Here is a 20,522-nt window from a genome sequence, read left to right as displayed (position 1 = left end):
ATTCGAAAGCTTAAAATACTAGGTACTTCCTCCTACAACCTCGCGAAACAACGCATTTATTAAAACGATAACATTACATTCAACAATGTTAGAACGAACCCAAATTGTGCTCTCCCTTATTCAAAAATAAACCTAAATAAACCCATATATAACCATAGTATGAACGAAACTTCCAGAAATATAATTATAAAACAAAAATATGAAAATTTTGATGCAGAGCTTTTACACCAATTCGAGCTTTTTCTTCAAGACTGACAACCTATTTCCAATGCTGATAATAAACTTTTCGACCATAGCTTTATCATCTTCGTCAAGCCTCTCATCGCTCTCATTTGGTTCATCCTCGATGAGAGCCTCTAACATCCATATAGCTGTGCTATACGCCAACTCGCAACCCCTTAAATCCTCTTTCACTAATTCATTAACTGCTGCATTCCTAGACATCTCTAAAGCACGATCAAATATCAACTTTTCAGCGATAACCCTATTCGTATTATCCGAGAACGAAACTGAGTCCCCAGTTTCGTTAAGCTCCTTTGCAAGTACAGTATTTGCTTCTTGCAATCTCAATCTAATAAATTCGGCCTTCTCCAAGCTCTCATTGAATTTTTCTCTGATCCATTGCACGAGTTCATTGATACGAACAGAAATTTGAATCTGGTCTGAATTAGATTTTAGATTCAACGATTTCTGATCTTCTATGTTACTTGTTTCTTCTTTATCAAAATTCTTGTACCACCATTCACTTGCGGTCGACATTCCTTTAGCTAAAAGTGATAATGTCTTAACATAAAGGACAACACCTTCTTCACTTATAGATTTTATCACTTTTGGAGGTAATGAATCATTTTGGTGCAAAATATTATCGTCCAAGTCATCAGAAGAGGGAGGACTAGGAATCAATTGACTAAACTTGACATCCGCAAATAAATCAATGGCATGTGCTTTCGTAGCTAAAGATTCCAATTTCATCAAAACTTCTTCATCTGGGCCCAATACTCTTTTCTGCTGCTGCTGAGCATTTGCATTCATGGTCGACGAAGAAGGTAAAGTTACTTTTTGTAGTAAAAGATTACTTGCAAAATTAGGACTTGATATGACTGTTGAAAGTGTAGCATTTGAAGGGTTTGGAAAACCTGAATTATCTGAAACTAGCTTGAAATTAGCATCGTCTGCCAAATTATTTGCTGCTGTGCCAAATAGTCTATTCGAAGCAAGACCTATCGCTTTGCTTAAAGCACTAGTCGGAGAAATTGAAATCGAAATTCTATCCGTTATACTTGGCCTCCTTTGACTCCCAGATGAGCCTGCTCTAAAGCGTTCGTTAGTTGACTTCGCCGCTTCGTTGCTCAAATGAAAATCAGTCGACTGCCGTGATCTGTTAATGGCCAAAGCACCACTACCTGCATGAGCAAGTTCGTCAGCTATTGCATTAACCTCAACTGCTCTTTTCTCTACTACAACATAATCTTTCTCTAGTATTATATCATCCCTATTCTTCATGACCAGGGACCTATTGTTATGTGAGTTACTCAAGTGATTTGGCCCTTCAGGATCAGGACTATTCTTATCAATTATGCTCTTTATTTCCTCATCTCTTTCGGAACGATTACCTTTGGCAACTATAACAGTCTTCATTTGCGATTCCGAAGTCTTTGACTTAGGTGACATTTCGGTTATTGGTTGAATATACTGTGATTGTTGGTTGGGTTTAAGCGGTGATATGTATTCGCTTATGAATAGATTCTCATCCATTTCTGAAGTTTCCAAAGGTTCATCATTTCCTTCCAAGTCGCAAGTAATTAAGGGATCATTAAAAAATTCATGAAATGAGATACGTTCCGTGGGATTATACTTTAATAAAGATTTGATGAGCCTTTTTAAAGATTCTGGAACTTGTGCTGCAGAAGGAAATTTGATTTTATCATTCGACTTTTCAATATTTTTTAGAAGTTCAATATGATTAGCAGCCTTAAATGGAGGTTTCCCAACGGTCATTTCATACAAAACAGCACCAACAGACCATAAATCAGCTTTAGCGTTATATTTCTCGTATCTCAAAATTTCTGGAGCCATATACAATGGCGATCCACATAGAGTCTCTGCCATCGAAGTTGACGGCAAGAATCTAGCGAAGCCAAAATCTGCTATCTTAACTATAGGTAGCTCCCATAAGCCAACAAAATTGGCTTCCTCGAACTCCTTTTTAGAATGTATCGGGGGGCATAACAACAAATTTTGTGGCTTTATATCTCTGTGAACTAAACTTTTGTCTCTTAGAAATTCAAGAGCCGATGCCAATTGCTTTAAAAAATGAATCACCAAAATCTCATTCAACCCATGTGATCCCTCTGGGGAGGGATATCGTTCCAATAAAGACGTTATTACGGGGTGAGTCTTTACCAATTGATTCCTTTTCCTGATGAAGTAAGATAAATCTCCCATAGAACAGTAATCCATAACTAAATGAAAATGCGATGTTGTTTGGTGATAATCTAAGAGCCCAACTATATGTGGATGCTTCATTGATTTTAAGATTGAGATTTCAACTTCTAGATTCTCCATCAATTTTTTTGATTTCAACTTTGATCTCACCACTGATTTAATCGCAACCGATTCATGAGTTTGCTTGAGACATGTTAGTAAAGCTGTTTCTTCTGTGCACTGATATTGCTCCATAATTTCTATGATACTTACATTATTTACACATTTGTAGACAGTGGCGAAGGAACCCTTTCCAATCTCTTGCCCTATCGTATAAACACCGATTTTCTTTGCTGGTCTGTTCCCATCCTTAGAGGAACTGGTCGTTAATGTAGTAGACATACTTCACAGTTCACGACACGTAGGCTGTGACTTTTACTTTATAATTGGTGTTTCACGTACTCGTTCCCTCAAAATCGTAGTAGTGCTTTTTCTCGTTCCTAATGTATTCTGCTCTTTATGCTATCCTTTATGTACCAGGACCTCCGATACCTCTAATTAAGGGGTCTTTTACAAATCCTTTTTGCTAGCTATTGATTAGTGACTCACCTCCTTTATCTGTTACTTATATCCCGTTTCGGAGTTGTGTAAGCAAAACTAAACTGACCAAAAATTAATGAATCACCAGCTTTATGTATTGCCTATATCGAGTTACAAGAAATCCAATTAGTTCACTACTACGTGTTTGTTGGCTTCTTAACGTGTTGCTGTAGGATTATCAAAAAGTGTGAATCAATTACGGGGAGATAAGATAAAAGCCGCAGTTTGAACCGTTGCAATGGGGGGCGAAAGACATTCAGCGTTTTATGCTAAACAGATAGTGAGCTCTCGTGACATTAGTCGTGCCAAGTTGTCACTACTTAGTGATAATTTGTGACCTCAACAATTAAAGCGCGTAATTCGATAGGGGGGGTAGGGGAGAAGGCATACATCGGTGGCGACTTTTTTGTGAACTCAATGTAAAGCGCACTCACGACATAACATTTAATGTCGTTCCTACACATAACGTGTTTAGAATATCAATCCTGCATACTACAACGATTGCGATTAACGTTGGCTGAGGTCAAAGGGCCCAAGTGTTAAGGTATCTTTTTGAAAGCAGCGGTAAACAAATTAGTGATTGAAACATAGAAGACGTCCAATTGATCTCTTTCGTCGAATTTTTAAGTTTCTATAATATAGATTTTCTACTTGAGACGCCAAAGGGAAGATAAGAACCTGAGTGATGTTTGAATCTTTAGTTGCTAATCTCTTGAATAGATTTTTAGGGTCTTATGTTGAAAATTTCGACTCAAAACAGTTGAACATTGGAATATGGAGTGGAGATGTAAAGTTAAGAAACTTGAAGCTAAAGAAAGAATCTCTTGACAAATTTAAATTGCCAGTAGATGTCAAATGCGGCTATATTGGTGAACTCACTTTACAGATTCCTTGGTCAAATTTGAAATCCAAACCAGCAAAAGTAATAATAGAAGATGTTTACGTATTGGCATCGCCAATTATACTGCAAAACTACGATTTAAATGAAGAAAACGCTAGGGAGCAACAGTTGAAAAGAGAACGATTAAAGGACTTGGAGACTATAGAGCAAGCAGCTGCACAAAATGAGAGCCTTGCTGACGACATGAATAAGAATGAATCCTTCACTGAATCCTTAATTACAAAAATTATTGACAACCTCCAAGTTACGATAAAAGATATTCATGTCAGATATGAGGATGATTCAGTATATACCGAAACCCCTTATGCTATCGGTCTCACGCTTAATGAGTTGTCTGCAGTTTCTACAGACGAATCATGGCTGCCAAGTTTCATATCAATAACACAAGTATTTTTAAGAAAGTTGCTTACATTGAAAAATTTGAGCTGTTATATGAATACAGAATCCTCTAGTATTTATACCGAAGATCAGGCAAAATTACTCGCTATATTTAAAGAATTCATAGTCACAGAAAATAATCTTCAGGATCTGCAATTTCTTTTGAAACCCGTTTCAGGAACTGGAAAGTTAACAATTCATAAGACAGGCTCAACTGAAACAGTACCTCATATTAAAGCGGAGCTTTTTTTCAAGGAATTTGGAGTGGAGCTAGACTCTCAGCAGTATCGTGATATATTGTGGACGGCTTCGAAATTTCATTGGTACATGAAAACACAAAAGTTTCGTAAATTTAGGCCAACAGTCCCAGCCCAACAAGATCCAAAGGGATGGTTCAGATATGCTGCCAATTCTATTTTAAATGAAATACATGAGAAAAACTACAAATGGAGCTGGGAATATTTCGCCAAAAGAAGAGACCAAAGAAAGGCTTATATTGCTCTATGGAAGCTCAAAATTCGTAAAAAACCTCTTTCAACTTCTCAGCAAGCTGAGCTCGAAAATTTGGAAGAAGAATTACCTTTTGAAGACATTAAGTTTTACAGATCGTTAACGAAGAATGAAATACGTAAAGAAACTTCCTTGTCTGCTGCCACATCAGCTTCTACTCAGAATTCCGGAAATATTCAATCCAATAAAGCAAGTGATGGTGGCGGTTGGCTATCATATTCATATTGGTGGGGTAATGGAAATAATAAAGATCAGAATCACGATGCTGAAAATGACAATCTGGACTTAAAACTCAGCGATGAGCAACGCAAGGCTTTATACGATGCAATTGATTATGATGACAAGCAAGAGTTGGTAGACTCAATAAGTCTACCTAGAGATCGTGTCAAATTTGAAGTACTTGCTTCCTTAGAGCGTGGTGGCTTATCTATTAGGCCCAAAAAGCATGAAGATAACTTGGCTGAGATCATTTTCGAGGGCTGCAATGCTACTTATTATCAGAGACCAGATTCATTTCTTGCAAATTTCCAATTACAAGAATTCAGAGTTGAGGATGGTACTAAAAAGACGATTTACAAGCACATAGTAAGTGTGAAACATTTGCATTCAAATTTTCATGAGGAAGAGGAGCCCAAAGACCATGACGATCCATTTTTCCAAGTTTCGTATGAGCAGAACCCGCTTGATAATAGTGCTAATTCCGCTCTCCTTGCTAAGCTTAGATCCATGACAATATTCTACAATCCAGTATTCATAGAAGAAGTTGTGAAATTTTTCACTCCTCCGAAAGCTCACTTAGATACTGTTGGGGCGATTATGAATGCGGCTGAGGCAACTGTAGAAGGAATTACAGAGCAAACTAGAATTGGTTTACAATACGCTTTAGAGGAACATAAGACAATAAATGCAAAGTTAGACTTGCAGGCTCCATTAATAATTCTACCCTTAGACCCGACTTCTTTTGAGTCATCTGTGGCTATCTTGGATGCTGGTCATATAAGTGTTACTAGTAGCTTAGTTGAGCAGTCAAAGATTGATCAGATTAAGTCTAAACAGAGCTATAGTGCTGACGACTGGAAGGAATTAAATACGTTAATGTATGATCAATTTAGTCTTAGACTCCAAGATGCCCAGTTTTTTGTTGGCCCCAAGATTAAAACTACAATGGAACAATTACATGACGAGAATGGAGATAAGCCGTCGTTAGTGTTGAACAAATTAAACATAAAGTTAATGCTTGGGATTTCTATTTTGCCAGATGCATATCATTTAGCAAAATTCAAAGTAGGTGGAGAAGTACCTGAGATCAGTTTGGCATTGAATGATTTTCAGTACAAGACAATAATGCTGATTATCGATGTCGCAATCCCCAAATTTGAAGATATAGAATCAGATGACAGCAGTATATTCAATGCTTTTGGAAATCAACATGGAGCATCCATTGACTCCATTGACTCAGACAGCGATGAGAGATCCCTTTTTGAAAATAAGAGCTCAAAACAAAATGATCTATCTAATCAGCAACATATCTTTGAGTTCAATTTTATTGTGACGCTAGTTCGAATGTCACTTTCAAGATGTGTTGATGGTGTGACGTTGGAGGCTGAACCATTGGTGGATTTGATTGGAGATTCATTAGATTTGAACTTTTATAATACTGCGACGCAGATGAACCTTGAGATGACAGTAAAAGACATAAATCTTTTAGATCATATAGAAAAATCTGGAGTCCCTGAATTTGAAAAGTTGATATCATCCAATAATTTTATTGATGATGAAGAAAGAAAAGAAAAGGACTTATTCAAACTTAATTATAAAAGGAGCCAAAGAGTGGTAGATTTCAACTCTAATGAAATTGAAATCTTTGATCAAGATATAACCATTGATCTTGCTACAGTGAAATTTGTCATATCACGTAAGTCCTTGTTGAGTATATTGAATTTTATCTTGAATACATTTACTGATCCGAATGCCGAACCAACTCCAGCTGATGAACTCAAGCATAATGATTCGACGAATGATGAGGAGGCTCCCCAAAAAATAAATGTTGATATTAAATTGGACAGTATTATCATGGTTCTCAACGATGACGGTATAAAGTTGGCAACTTTGGAATTAAGTACAGCTAATATAAAAACATTCATAGTTCCAGAACTGTTGGAAGTTTGGGGAAAACTCGGAGCCTTATCGTTACATGATGAGACTAACCAAGGAACCCCGGACAATTCTTTATTGAAAAATTTAATAGCAATGGAAGGGGATAATTTGGCAGAATTTAGATATAAAACGTTCGATAAAGAAACTAATTCGGATCCCTATACAGCTTTAGTTGAGTTCAAGACCGGTTCTCTTATTATCAACTTCGTTGAAGATTCCTTAAATAAGATTTTAAACTATTTAAATCAGTTCCAGCGGATGAAAGCCATATATGACAGTGCAAGAGAGGCAGCTATAAATCAGGCCAGCCAAATAGAGGGAGCTAATAATATAAAGTTTGATGTTTCTATTCATGCTCCTACAATAGTTTTCCCAAAATTGAATACAGATGCAGACAATAAATATGATGAAATAACTGTCTCTTTGGGCGAGCTTTATGCTTCTAATGAGTTTAAGGTCGATTCTTCACACCACAAGAACATCATTACGACTGGTATTCGCAAAGTTAGCGTTCTCTCAGAATTTTATTTTAAAGACGCTATTCAATCGTCTGAAATTCTCCACGATTTGGATGTTTCATTCAAAATAGACTATGCAGAGGAATATGTCAAAAATGAGCCTACGATAAAGGTAGTAGGTAAAATGCCTGAAATCAGCTTGAGCTTAACAGAATTGCAAGTAAACTACCTTAAGTCTCTTTCTGAATCAATCACTCGGGTATTCACGTTTGACCCAGAAGAAGTAATGACCGATATTGAAGCCGATGCAATCAATGCTAACGCAGTTGTCAGACATAACGTCTCAGGAGTTCAGAGTAGTGAAACCATTTCTAATAGCCCACAACAGGAAACAAAAGATGATAAGATTCCAGACGACCATACAAAGGTAGACCTTTCATTTGAGCTTCCAATGCTCTCGGTGTCTCTTTTTAACAAAACATTTGGTTTGGCCGACTTCAATTCTCAGTCTCTCTCTGAAATGAACTTAGGAGGCTTGAAAGCTTCTTTCTGTATGGAAGAATGTGGCAATTTTACTTCTGATGTTACAGTTAACTCATTAACTGTCAGGGATATTAGGAAGGGAACGAGTAATAAGTTTAGAGAAATTATTCCACTGACTAATAATGGAAAGGATCAGTTCGTGGTCTCGTCGTCTTCAAGTGGTTCTGCTAAAGCGAAATCTATTACTATCAGTGCAGCTGTAGATAGCCCAAGGACTATTCTTGCTATTGATTGGTTAATTGAGTTGCAAGGATTTTTTGATAAAAGTTTCGCATCTAATGCATCCCCCAAATCACATCCTAACGAAGATGCTCGCAATTTGGATATGGTTTCGTCTCGTAGGAGCTCTGTTGAGGCTAACACTAAACCTAATGATACGACTGCTCCGAATATCGGATTTTCAGTTGACATAAAGGAACCTTCCGTAACTATTTTGGCAGATCCATGTGACGAAAAAACTGAAGCAATTGTATTCAAGGTGGAACAAATACAACTAACAAGCCAGAATATTTTATCTCTAGCCGCAAGCAATATTGGTATGTTTTTGTGCACAATGAATGACTTTGATAATATGAACTATAGAATAATCGATGATTTCTCAATCTCCCTCGCCCATGACTCAAGAAATTCAACTCCTACTAAACTTCTTACTAATGTTCAAGCTTCTGTTGACCCATTATTGTTGAGAGTTTCCTTAAGAGATATTAGGCTCGCCCTAATGATATTTAATAAAGCAACGGATTACTATAAAGTTTCCCAGGGTCTCTCTAAAGAAGATGATGATAACGAATATAATTTCACAGAAGAGTTCAAGAAAAGATTGGCCCATTATGCCCCTTCAATCTTGACGACCTTTACAGAAGAACCATCAAAGAGTAGGCATGACCTGACTTCGAGTCTTTCAGAGACAGAAGTTGTTGTCAAAGGTGAAGAATTTAATGCTTCTATTGGTGGACTAAGGTTTGTCTTGATAGGAGACGTCCACGAGTTGCCTGTCCTTGATATGAGGGTAAATCCATTTGATATAAGAGCAGTTAATTGGTCCACTGATTTAAGTGCCGAATTGCACGTTGAGTCATTTGTTAATATATATAATTATTCATGTTCTACCTGGGAGCCTTTGGTTGAACCGTGGCCGATCTCAGTGTATGCATCGAAAACATTACCGCCAACTCAAAGTGTGGTTATTGATGTGGTATCTAGACAATCAGCTGAGATAACAATATCTTCTCGTTCTATAGCTTTGATGTCTCAAGTCTTCTCATTGATCACAACGGAACAGAAGTTGAAGCCTCGAGGTGAAGATAGTCCATATAAAGTCGTCAATGAAACTGGATATGAGATTGAAATATGGACAGATCAAGGTAGTGGAAGCAAATCGCGTGTCATTAAACCTAACGAAGTAGCACCTTGGGCTTTTGAATCTTGGACTGAGGTGCGTAAAAATCTCGACACAGACAATGAAGATGGTATCTTTGGTATTCGTTTGAAAGACTCTCCATTTGAAGATGTTGGCGGAATATCTGCGATGGGAGAAGGGGAAGAGATCTTTATGTTGTCTCCGCCAATTAAGGGGGTGCATAGTAGGCTATCTTGTGAGATCACGTTAGGGGACGATAAAGTTAAAACTATTTGGTTGAAATCGACAGTAAAAATACAAAATGATGCAAATTATGCTATTGCTGTTAGTCTTGAACATGACGATCAAACGAACTCTGTGGAAATGGTTATCGATGCTGATAAGACAAGAGCTCTTCCAATTGATGCTGTTTACAGTGGATCAATTAGAATAAAGCCACATATAGAGACAGCTTACGCCTGGTCTGATGAGAAATTATTTTTGAGAAACCTGCCGGAGGATGCTCCCTTGAGATGCGCTTCTTTGGATCCTGGTGATAAGACGTCATATTTTTATCATGCAGAGACGGTTTACGATAAAAATGAGCCCTTGGCTCGAATTTATCCACATCTTAAATTAATCATATCGGCACCATTGCAGGTTGAAAATTTGCTTCCTTTCGATATATCTTACCGTTTATATGATAAAAGCTCCAAGAAAGACTGGAGTGGGACCATTGAAAAAGGAATTAATAGCTATATTCATGTTGTCAGCTTAAAGAGCCTTCTTTTGCTAAGCGTCACACCAAAAGGATGCAACTTTGGAAAATCTGATTTTGCAATTATTAATGCTCCTAGCAGTAGTGAATTCAAGAGGGAAAATATTTTGACACTCAGGAATAAAGACGGTCAACTTTTAAAGCTAAGGATTCATTATCCAAAGAATACTCAAGAGAGTGCTGGAATAAAAGTAATTGTTTATTCTCCTTATGTTATTCTTAATAGAACGGGCCAAAATATAACCGCTAGTGAGAGGGGTAATCAAATGATTTCGATTGGAAAATCTTCTTTTAATCCAGTCACTCCAAGCTTATTTTCTTTTGATAGGCATGGAGATAGAAGAAATAGAGCTTTATTGAAGATAAATGATTCGACGTGGACTCCGCCATTAAGTTTTGACGCCATTGGGCAGTCCATTGAAACCAAAGCTCAAGTATCAGGTAAACAGGCCGAAATAAATGTGGGAATAACAGTTTTGGAGGGTGAGGGTAAGTATAATTTAACAAAAGTGGTTACTATTGCACCCAGATATGTTATACGGAACACCCTAGATGAAGCCATTCAGATAGTCGAGAATGGTTCAACAAGACAAACCGAATTGGAGCCAAACAAGTTGGTTCCGTTGTATGGCTTACTTCGGACAGAGAAGAAGAGCATGATGTTAAAATTTTCGCATTCTTCAAAAACTTGGTCTTCTCCCTTCGCCCTTGATGATATTGGGCAACTTTTTATTAAAGTATATAAAGAAGACATCGGGCAAGTACTTCTAAAGGTTAATATCTTGATTGAAAATGCTACAATATTCATTCAAGTTGAAAATGCCAATAATAGTTGGCCATTTTCCATTCGTAATTTCAGTGAATCAGAATTTTATATTTATCAAAACAACCCAAATGTTAACGCAAATGGAGAAGTTGTTAAAAGTGACATTGACTATAAGCCAATCTACTATAAAATTCCACCAAAGAGTGTTATGCCTTATGCTTATGACTATCCAAATGCCGTTGTCAAAGAGCTCGTTATTAGATCGCATGGAAGGGAAAGATCTGTGAATTTAGCAGAAATCGGAAATTTGAAGCCATTTAGATTACCCCCTACAGACAATGCTGATCAGGAAATTGTTGATTTGAATGTAGTTGCTGACGGTCCAACACAATCTTTAATCATCACTAACTACGATCCATCAGTTAGCTTGTATAAGCTTCAAAGCAAATCTAATTCAACTGCAACTGTTTCCCAGCAATTTGAAGCAACAGAAGAGGATGAAAATTATCATACGAGATTGTTGACTAAGTTTGAAGGATTTGGTATTTCATTGATTAACGCCCGAAACCAAGAATTATGTTATGTGACGTTAAGAGGTTTAGAGGTTCGTTATAATGAGTCAGATTTGTATCAGAACTTGAGTATTAAACTAAAATGGATTCAGATTGACAATCAGTTATATGGTGGAATCTTCCCAATCGTTTTGTATCCTACTGTTGTTCCAAAGTCCGGCAAGGAGATGAACAATCATCCATCTTTTTCGGGATCCGTCTCAAGAGTAAAGGATGACTCACATGGAGTTTTGTTTATCAAGTATGCCACCATCTTGTTGCAAGAAATGACGATAGAGATTGATGAAGACTTCTTATTTGCATTGATAGAATTCTCGAAGATTCCAGGTGCAAGCTGGAACAATGAACAAGTTGACGTTCTTTGTGACTATCATTTAGAATTACCTGAACCAAAGTCTTTATCTGAGAGAAGTGATATCTATTTTGAAGCCTTGCACTTGCAACCCACTTTGACTAATTTGTCTTTTGTTAGGACGGAAAGAGTGAATGCAGAGAACAGGGTAGCGTCTTCCCAAAACACTCTCATGTTCTTCTTCAATGTATTAACGATGGCTATTGGAAATATTAACGACGCACCAATAAAGCTAAATGCCTTATTTATTGAAAACATTAGAGTTCCTATACCTATTTTGATAGAATCAATCAAGACTCACTATGGACAGTCCTTTTTCTATCAAGTTCACAAGATTTTGGGCTCTGCAGATTTTCTCGGTAACCCAGTTGGATTATTTAATCAAATATCATCTGGTGTTTTAGATATCTTTTATGAACCTTACCAAGGATTTGTCATGAACGATAGGCCCCAAGAATTGGGTATTGGCATTGCTAAAGGAGGATTGAGTTTCTTGAAGAAATCCATTTTTGGGTTTTCAGATTCTTTTGCAAAAGTCACAGGCTCTCTTGCAAAAGGATTGTCGGTTGCTACGCTTGACACAAAGTTCCAAGAACGTCGTCGTCTAAATCAGCACCGCAATAAACCAAAGCATGCACTCTATGGATTCGCATCCGGAGCCAATTCCTTCTTCGAATCCATTTCATCAGGAGTTACAGGTATCGCAACAGCACCTATTGAAGGTGCCAACAAGGGTGGAGCATCTGGTTTTTTCCGTGGAATCGGAAAGGGCGTCGTCGGGCTACCTACAAAAACTGCCATTGGTTTCTTTGATTTGGCATCAAACGTTAGTGAAGGTATCCGTAATACCACTACCGTATTTGATGCTGAAGGGTTAGATAAAGTAAGATTGCCTCGTTACATATCTTATGATCATGTTATCAGGCCATACTCTCAAAGAGAATCACAAGGTCAGTTTTGGCTCATGTCTATTGATGGTGGTGTTTACTTCAATGAGACTTATCTCGCTCATTTAGTATTGCCTGGAGAGGAAAAAGCCATTATAGTGACTTTTAAGAAGATACTATTGTTTGACATAAATACCTTGGTCAGTGTTTGGGTGATTTCATATGATCAGATCAAAGCAATCTCAATCGATTCAACAGGTATTACAGTAGGTTTGAAGAAGAGAGAAGGTCCATTTATACCAATTCCAGAGAAGCAAAGTCGAACATTCTTATACGGTCGGATTAAAATAGCAGTTGAAGAATTCAACAAGCATTGTCAAGTTGTTATATGAGAGTATTCCTATGACAACAAATTCATATAGAAATATATAGTCAGAATCTAAATTTTAATTTTACTCTCAAAGATTTGTTTATCAGATCCTGATCTCTTTCTTAAATGTGCCAAAAATTGTTTTGGGTCCTCCTCTTTGCAATACTGGAACTTCAACTTCCCCGCGGAGATATACCCATCTTTAGTCTTAAGAACTAAAAGATTGTTCATCTCATCTAATTCAAACAGACCTGGAGCTTTGATGTTCCAGCTCCTTTCCCCTCCCACTATTTTTATGTCGTCTAGAATGGTAACATATAGGCTGTCAATGTCCTTTTTTTTCTTACGTATATGAACTCGCGTGTAGGTCGTTAACGGTCCTAGAGCATCATTCAATCTCTTGATCTGTTTTGAGGTAGAATTCCAATCTATTATTTTTCTTGCCGACTTGATTTTAGATGCTAATGAGTAACTGTGATGCCTCTCAATAGGTTGGTGCTTAATAAATAGGTCCCCGTCAATTACTTTCACAAGCAAGTCGCTACCAAGTTTGCCTAGCCTTTCGACGAGAGATCTGTAGTTGTCTTCTTCTTTTATACGAACTTCATCAGATTGTAGTATTATTTCTCCAGCATCAAATTTTGAAGGATGCAAAGTCTGGACGGTGACGCCAGTGACCCTATCGTCATTCATTAAGGCGTATTGGATGGGAGATGATCCAGAATATCGTGGTAGAAGAGAGGGATGTAAATTAAGTCCCCCGTAGTTACAGCTTTGTAAAAATTTTGCCGGTATGAGTGATCCATATGATACCGCAATGCTAAGGTCAAATTGATTACCGCTCAATAAACTGACTATGTCATCTCCAGAATCTGCCCTTGCAAGATTGATACTATTCTGCTCACAGTAGCTTTCAATAGGTAGATCATTATATTTCTTTAATCCTCTGCCAGTCCTTTTACTTTTTCTTGTTATGACATCAACAGAGCTTATCTTACGAGGATTCGTCTTCGAATACTTAGTCAACCGATCTAATGCGATGACACTGAAGCGATCACTGCCAAAGAATGCGATTTTCAACGGCTTCAATGCAGCTTCATTAAAAGCTCTAAAGGATGATTTCATATTTGAGACTTCATATGTCTAATTATTCTCCTCTCTTAAATTCTTTGCTGACCTTGGGAGGCTTGTTATTTAGAATTTTGATTTAAATGGCTGTTCCTGGTGCCTGAATCATGTGAGTGCGTTCGTGTCGTGTTTACTTTTAGTTGATGGAAACAGATAAAGATCCCGTCAAAATCTCTTCAATGGCATTAAATCGTTCTCATATGGCAAACTTGGACTCTTCTAAGAAAAATATCAGTGAGACGAATACATAAGATGATGGAAGTGCCAATAATATCACCATCAGTTCGAAAGGTGTTTGTTTTGTTGTCATGTACTTTTCTCGGCCTAATCTGCGGAACATTGTATCTTTATTCATCCTACAGTCCTCAATTTGCTAAACAACTCAATTATACAGCTACAGATGCCTCAAGGATTGCATTAATGGGCACTATTGGAATAGCGGTATCGGGCCCACTAGCGGGGCTAGTTGTTGACAAGAAAGGCTACTCTGTATCTTTAGTCATTGGAGGATTATTAATTGTTGTGGGGTACTTGGCAATGAAGAAACAGTTTGATCATATTTACTCAAATGTGTCTTTGTCAGCTACGTGTATATTCTTTGTTGGCTGTGGATCTACTTTCATCAATCTGGCGTGTTTGAAATGCTGTGCTGTAAGTTTCCCAAGTATTAGAGGTGTGGCCACGTCGTTGCCTTTGGCACTCTACGGTTTAAGTGCATTATTCTTTTCTGTAATCGCTTCAGTTTTCTTTCCTGGTGATACGTCGATGTTCTTGGGTTTCCTTGCTTATTCTACAGTGGTTATATTTGTAATATGTGCTCCGAGTGTGATAGTTTGTGATTGGGAACATAAGTTGAGAAAGACAGTGCAGAACAAACATATGAGTCTCGATTCTATTGAGTTGTCTACTATGAGACCTTCGATGTCGCGCACTCCGCTGTTAAACCTTAGCCCTCGAACTTCGGTAAGAAATAGGCCCTTTGGAGTTCCAGATGTGGACATTAGTGGAACTCATTTAGCGAGGTCGTGGAAATTTTGGGGTATATTTATTATCACAGGCTCATTGGCTGCGTTAGGACAAATGTATATATACTCAGTGGGATATATGGTAAAGGCCCTAGTTACGAACCTGCTACTTAAAGAGATCGAACATTCAGATGGTGCTTTAACAAAAATCGAGCAGCTTATTCAAAAAGATCAACAACTTCAAGTCGGACTCCTATCAATTGCTAATTGCGTTGGTAGAATTTCATCTGGGGTGTTAGGTGATGTGGTCCAATCTTTCAATAAACCTAGATCGTTGCTCTTGTATGTACCTTGCATTGGAATGATGGTCGCTCAAGTCATGAGTTTACTGATAAACGAATATGGAGGATTATCTGCTGACTCTCTTCTAACTGGCTTTTCGTATGGTTTTACATTTTGTATCATGCCAATCATTGTGGGGGATTCTTTTGGAATGGAAAATTTCTCGTCAAATTGGGGCATTGTTGGACTAGCACCTATATTCCCTAGCTTTTTTTTCACAAGTTTATTCGGTCAGATTTATGACTCTCATACTGAGCCATATAGTAATTCTCGTTTTAAACTTTGTGTTCTAGGTAATTTATGCTACAGTGCCATTTTCAAGCTCACAATTGTCATTACAATTTTCACGCTACTAATAATTTCTGTGCTTAATTTCGGAAATCTAATCGTTAAACGATCAAAATATTCTGAGCACAGAAAGCTCAGCCTGTAGTGAAAGATACCAATTGCATTTATAGAGATAGTAATATACCACTTAGAACTTTTATTATTAACAAGTATTTGACTTGTCACTTTCCTCAATTAATTGAATCTCGTGATAATATAACTTCGCATTTGTGGAGCGTTAGTTTAAGTAACTACATATACTTCTGAGCGTCTTTTATTAAAAATAATGAGTGAGAATGGCTTGCTCATGACCAAAACCAATCTAATGTGTAATGATAAATCCAAGAATCAGAATAAAAGTCGTTTGACCTCTAGAAAAAGCAAAAAATGGAAGAAAAATTCAAAAGTACAAGATGCAATTAAATTGCAATCAAACATGTCGGATCAGAAATCTTCAGATATTTCGGATAGGACAAAAAAATATGCCGATAATTCTATTGCTGATGATTTGAAAGACCTTTCTTTGGATGACAAACTTGAAAGGCGAGCTCAAAGATTTAAAAATGAAGAAACCACCTCCAAAGACAGGAACGATTATGGCTATGTTAGCAGAGGTGAGGATTTCAGATTACAAAGAAGCCCAAAAGAGCAGGAATTGTTTTTTAAATCAATTCTCTTTTCATTTGTTAACTACTGTAATGCTAATACGTCATCTGAACTTCATGATGATTTACGAAATTTTGTTGAAGAAGAGAATATTATGATAGGCAATGTAGAAAGTCAGGAAGTTTCAATTGCTTCAATACTTGAATCTTTAAGAAAGTTACGGGAGGCTTTAATATCTCTGAAACCAAATGAATTTACCAAAAAAGTGTTTTTATTTTCAGTAAGACTTTCTTCAAGTATGGGATACTTTCAAACTTTTGTGCCGAGCATTATGCATTTACTTCAGTTTCAAAACTACAATTTGTTGTCGGAGCTTGAACTTCAAGAAATATCGACGTTGCTAGTATTGTACATTTCACACTTTAATCAGGATAACTCAAAAGCTCTTCGATATTATTTTAGGTACTTGAAAGAGTACGACGACCAACGAACGTTAATGGTTTTAAGAAGCTGGATAATGAATGATTATTATACTTGGATCAGACTATATAACTCTGAAATAGACAGCTGCAGGGCCTCTGTCATGAAACTTGGGCTCCCGATTGTTCTTCAGACCATGACATCTTGTGTCTCCAAGTCATACTATTCAATGGGATTTAAAGACTTCGAAAATTCATTATTACCTAATAATGTCACCTTTGACAACCTAGTTGAAAATTACAATTTAGCGTGGAGAAAAGAGGCTTCTGTGATCATTTTTAGAGATCGGAAATAGGATTATTATATATAGAATGGAAAATGCGAAAATGAATTTATGAGTAGTTATTATTCTAAGCGATCTTGAAGGAAGTATTAATAAGTTAATCTTTCTGGATGGTCTCAGCTAGTGAGTCAAGGCTTTCGGATCTGATTAAGATTGATGATATAACGTCAGGAAAGGTGCACCCTAACCAAATATATGATGAGTTGGAAAGGCTAAAAGTAGAAATTAATATACTAAGAAATGATATGTCACTATTTCTTAAAGCCTTAGCGACAATACCTCCAAACCAGTCTCAGTTGGGATATTACAAAGTGGTAAGTGAGAGACTTGATGCACTTAAAGCAAGTATTAAAGATTACTGTGATCAATACAATAAGCTATTACCAATTATCAATTTGGCACAAATAAAGTTGGGTAATGAAGTTGAGGTGGCTCCCAATTCGCAATCTATGAGGCTTTCTAATGAATCCAATGCCTCAGGGTTGAACAAGATATCGCTGGAAGAAGAGAATGGTAAACTGGTCTCTGATAAGAAGATAAAATGAGGACAGAGAAAGTAATTTTAATGAAAACGCTTCTCTTTGGCGAAGTGAAGAGAAACAGATATATAATATGTAAGTAATATATAAAGGTACTACGGCTGTAATGATTCATTTACACTGTGTGATCATTTTCTAACTCATCTGTAATTTTGACTTACATGTCTTCAACAACTATCTGATCTCAAGATGGGTTACCCTGAACTGACTCATAAGTAACGTTTTTAGTACTGAAAAATTCGGTTATAAAAGATGGGATTTACTCTTGAATTGAACATAAATCAGTTTGTAAATAGGACATTAGGTAGCGGTAAAGATGTCTGCTTTGTTAAGAGAAACTTTTGCAAAATGCAAAAAAGAGGGACGTAATGCCTTAGTGAATTTCATCACAGCTGGCTACCCAACTATGGAAGATACCTTACCAATTTTGAAAGGGATGCAAAGGGGAGGAGTTGACATTATTGAATTGGGTATTCCATTTTCAGATCCTATTGCAGACGGTCCAACTATCCAAGCAGCTAATAATGTTGCTTTGGCAAATGGAATCACTGTTTCTAAATGTTTGAAATTGGTGGCTCAAGCCAGATCTGAAGGTGTGACTGTACCTATTATTCTAATGGGATACTATAACCCAATCTTGAAGTATGGTGAACAAAAGATGATCGAGGACTCTGCAAAAGCAGGTGCTAACGGATATATAGTTGTTGACTTGCCACCAGAAGAGGCAGTTAAATTTAGATCCTTGTGTACAAAGAATGGAATGTCTTATGTTCCATTGGTAGCTCCTGCTACGACTGATGAGAGATTAAAGATTTTAGGTAGTATTGCGGACTCGTTTATTTACGTTGTTTCAAGAATGGGAACCACTGGTGCGTCTCGAACAGTATCAAAGGGTATTTCTGATTTATGTGCGAGAGTTAGAAAGTTTGCCGGTGATACACCTATTGCAGTTGGATTTGGTGTATCCACTAGAGAACATTTCTTAACTGTAGGAGAGGCTGCAGATGGTGTGGTTATTGGATCTAAAATCATTACATTAATTGGAGAATCTAGTCCTGGCGAAAGAGGAGAAACTGCCTATAAATATGTCAAGTCTATATTGGGTGATGGTTTTAAAGTTGATGCACCTAAATTTTTCGATAATTCGTATAAGATAGCTGCTAAGGATTCAGAGCCTGAGTTCAAAGAAATTCATAAGTTTGCTCCCAGATTTGGTGATTTTGGGGGTCAATACGTTCCAGAAGCTTTGCACACATGTTTAGCAGAATTGGAAAGAGGGTTTGAAAGTGCAGTTGCTGATCCAGAGTTTTGGAAAGAATTCAGAGCACTTTACTCTTACATTGGTAGACCATCTTCTCTTCATAAGGCAGATAGATTAACTGAATATGCTGGCGGGGCTCAAATTTGGTTGAAGAGAGAAGACTTGAATCATACGGGTTCACATAAAATTAATAATGCGTTGGCTCAAGTTCTTTTAGCAAGAAGACTTGGAAAGAAGGAAATCATTGCAGAAACGGGTGCAGGTCAGCATGGTGTCGCTACTGCTACTGCCTGTGCTAAGTTCGGTCTTCAATGCACCGTCTTTATGGGAGCAGAAGATGTTAGGCGCCAGGCTCTAAATGTTTTCAGAATGAGAATCTTGGGTGCAAAAGTAGTTGCGGTCAAGAATGGTACTCAAACTTTGAGGGATGCAACGTCCGAGGCGTTCAGATTCTGGGTTTCCAATTTGGAAACTACCCATTACGTCGTAGGTTCGGCAATTGGACCACATCCATATCCAACTTTGGTTAGAACCTTTCAAAGCGTCATAGGTCAAGAGACAAAGCAACAATTCAAAGAATTGAATGATGGAAAACTTCCGAATGTTGTTGTAGCTTGTGTTGGTGGTGGCTCCAACTCAACTGGAATGTTCTCCCCATTTGAAAACGATAAGGAGGTGAAGTTCTTAGGTGTTGAAGCGGGAGGTGATGGTTTAGATACTGAACGTCATTCAGCCACTTTAACAGCTGGTATTCCTGGTGTATTTCACGGTGTCAGAACTTACGTCTTACAAGACAGTGATGGGCAAGTCCATGACACACATTCAGTATCGGCTGGTTTGGATTATCCTGGAGTTGGTCCTGAATTGGCCTACTGGAAGAGTACTGGAAGAGCGACATTCATTGCTGCGACGGACGCCCAAGCATTGCAAGGATTTAAATTGTTGTCGCAGTTAGAAGGTATCATACCAGCTTTGGAATCTTCTCATGCTATCTTTGGAGCTGTCGAGCTCGCCAAAACATTACCCTCCGACCAGCATATTGTAATAAACGTTTCGGGCAGGGGAGACAAAGACGTGCAAAGTGTTGCAGAAGTCTTGCCCAAACTAGGTGAGCAGATAGGATGGGATTTGAGATTCGAAGAAGATCCATCTAGGTAGCTATTTTAAGTCTTTAACTATATACATATGTGATTCTTTTCAAACTCATCTGTAAATACATGATAAATCTAAAACTTAAGGTGTTTTGGTTATATGCAGGTAATGTTATTTTATAAAGGATTTAGTTTTTGTTATTTAATGCATTCATGAAGCTGAAGCCTTCAACTAAAACAATGGACGAACCAGATAAATTGTGGAGCGACCAAAGTTCTGGGTCCAATTATCCCTACACTTTAACAAATGATTTGATCGGTATTTTCAACGTTCAGGGTATTGATAAAACAACCCTTCAATTATGTTTCAAATTAATCGATCAAGGTATTGATCCACAAAGTTTGGCTACAGCAATTCTCAAGATACAAGACGAGACAAGGTCAGTGATACCTTGAAATATATTA

At 37.4% G+C, this 20,522-nt stretch overlaps 8 protein-coding genes across 8 annotated transcripts; 6 read left to right on the top strand and 2 right to left on the bottom strand.

Annotated features, from left to right (window-relative positions):
- Positions 1 to 222: 222 nt before the first annotated feature.
- Positions 223 to 2,826, bottom strand: ATG1 (serine/threonine protein kinase; the record flags this gene model as incomplete). Its single annotated transcript, XM_062952220.1, has 1 exon — positions 223 to 2,826. The coding sequence occupies one exon, from the start codon at positions 2,824 to 2,826 to the stop codon at positions 223 to 225; it is 2,604 nt and encodes an 867-aa protein (XP_062809145.1).
- An 883-nt stretch (positions 2,827 to 3,709) lies between these two features.
- On the top strand, positions 3,710 to 13,057 carry VPS13 (membrane morphogenesis protein; the record flags this gene model as incomplete). The annotated part of the gene is made up of 1 exon (XM_062952219.1): positions 3,710 to 13,057. The coding sequence occupies one exon, from the start codon at positions 3,710 to 3,712 to the stop codon at positions 13,055 to 13,057; it is 9,348 nt and encodes a 3,115-aa protein (XP_062809144.1).
- Positions 13,058 to 13,104: 47 nt separating this feature from the next.
- FMT1 (methionyl-tRNA formyltransferase) lies at positions 13,105 to 14,160 on the bottom strand (the record flags this gene model as incomplete). Its single annotated transcript, XM_062952218.1, has 1 exon — positions 13,105 to 14,160. The coding sequence occupies one exon, from the start codon at positions 14,158 to 14,160 to the stop codon at positions 13,105 to 13,107; it is 1,056 nt and encodes a 351-aa protein (XP_062809143.1).
- Positions 14,161 to 14,415: 255 nt separating this feature from the next.
- Positions 14,416 to 15,903, top strand: PRCAT00002362001 (uncharacterized protein; the record flags this gene model as incomplete). The annotated part of the gene is made up of 1 exon (XM_062952217.1): positions 14,416 to 15,903. One exon carries the CDS (start codon positions 14,416 to 14,418, stop codon positions 15,901 to 15,903), a length of 1,488 nt encoding a protein of 495 aa, XP_062809142.1.
- A 180-nt stretch (positions 15,904 to 16,083) lies between these two features.
- Positions 16,084 to 17,178, top strand: PRCAT00002361001 (uncharacterized protein; the record flags this gene model as incomplete). The annotated part of the gene is made up of 1 exon (XM_062952216.1): positions 16,084 to 17,178. The coding sequence occupies one exon, from the start codon at positions 16,084 to 16,086 to the stop codon at positions 17,176 to 17,178; it is 1,095 nt and encodes a 364-aa protein (XP_062809141.1).
- Positions 17,179 to 17,276: 98 nt separating this feature from the next.
- On the top strand, positions 17,277 to 17,711 carry MED3 (Med3p; the record flags this gene model as incomplete). Its single annotated transcript, XM_062952215.1, has 1 exon — positions 17,277 to 17,711. One exon carries the CDS (start codon positions 17,277 to 17,279, stop codon positions 17,709 to 17,711), a length of 435 nt encoding a protein of 144 aa, XP_062809140.1.
- A 310-nt stretch (positions 17,712 to 18,021) lies between these two features.
- TRP5 (tryptophan synthase) lies at positions 18,022 to 20,124 on the top strand (the record flags this gene model as incomplete). Its single annotated transcript, XM_062952214.1, has 1 exon — positions 18,022 to 20,124. One exon carries the CDS (start codon positions 18,022 to 18,024, stop codon positions 20,122 to 20,124), a length of 2,103 nt encoding a protein of 700 aa, XP_062809139.1.
- A 146-nt stretch (positions 20,125 to 20,270) lies between these two features.
- On the top strand, positions 20,271 to 20,513 carry PRCAT00002358001 (uncharacterized protein; the record flags this gene model as incomplete). The annotated part of the gene is made up of 1 exon (XM_062952213.1): positions 20,271 to 20,513. The coding sequence occupies one exon, from the start codon at positions 20,271 to 20,273 to the stop codon at positions 20,511 to 20,513; it is 243 nt and encodes an 80-aa protein (XP_062809138.1).
- Between the last annotated feature and the right edge of the window lie 9 nt (positions 20,514 to 20,522).

Source organism: Priceomyces carsonii (assembly GCF_900007245.1).
Source record: "Priceomyces carsonii strain CBS4050 genome assembly, scaffold: Debaryomyces_carsonii_scaffold_2, whole genome shotgun sequence".
NCBI classification, from domain to species: Eukaryota; Fungi; Ascomycota; class Pichiomycetes; order Serinales; family Debaryomycetaceae; genus Priceomyces; species Priceomyces carsonii.
This window is presented reverse-complemented; position numbering and strand designations above follow the sequence as displayed.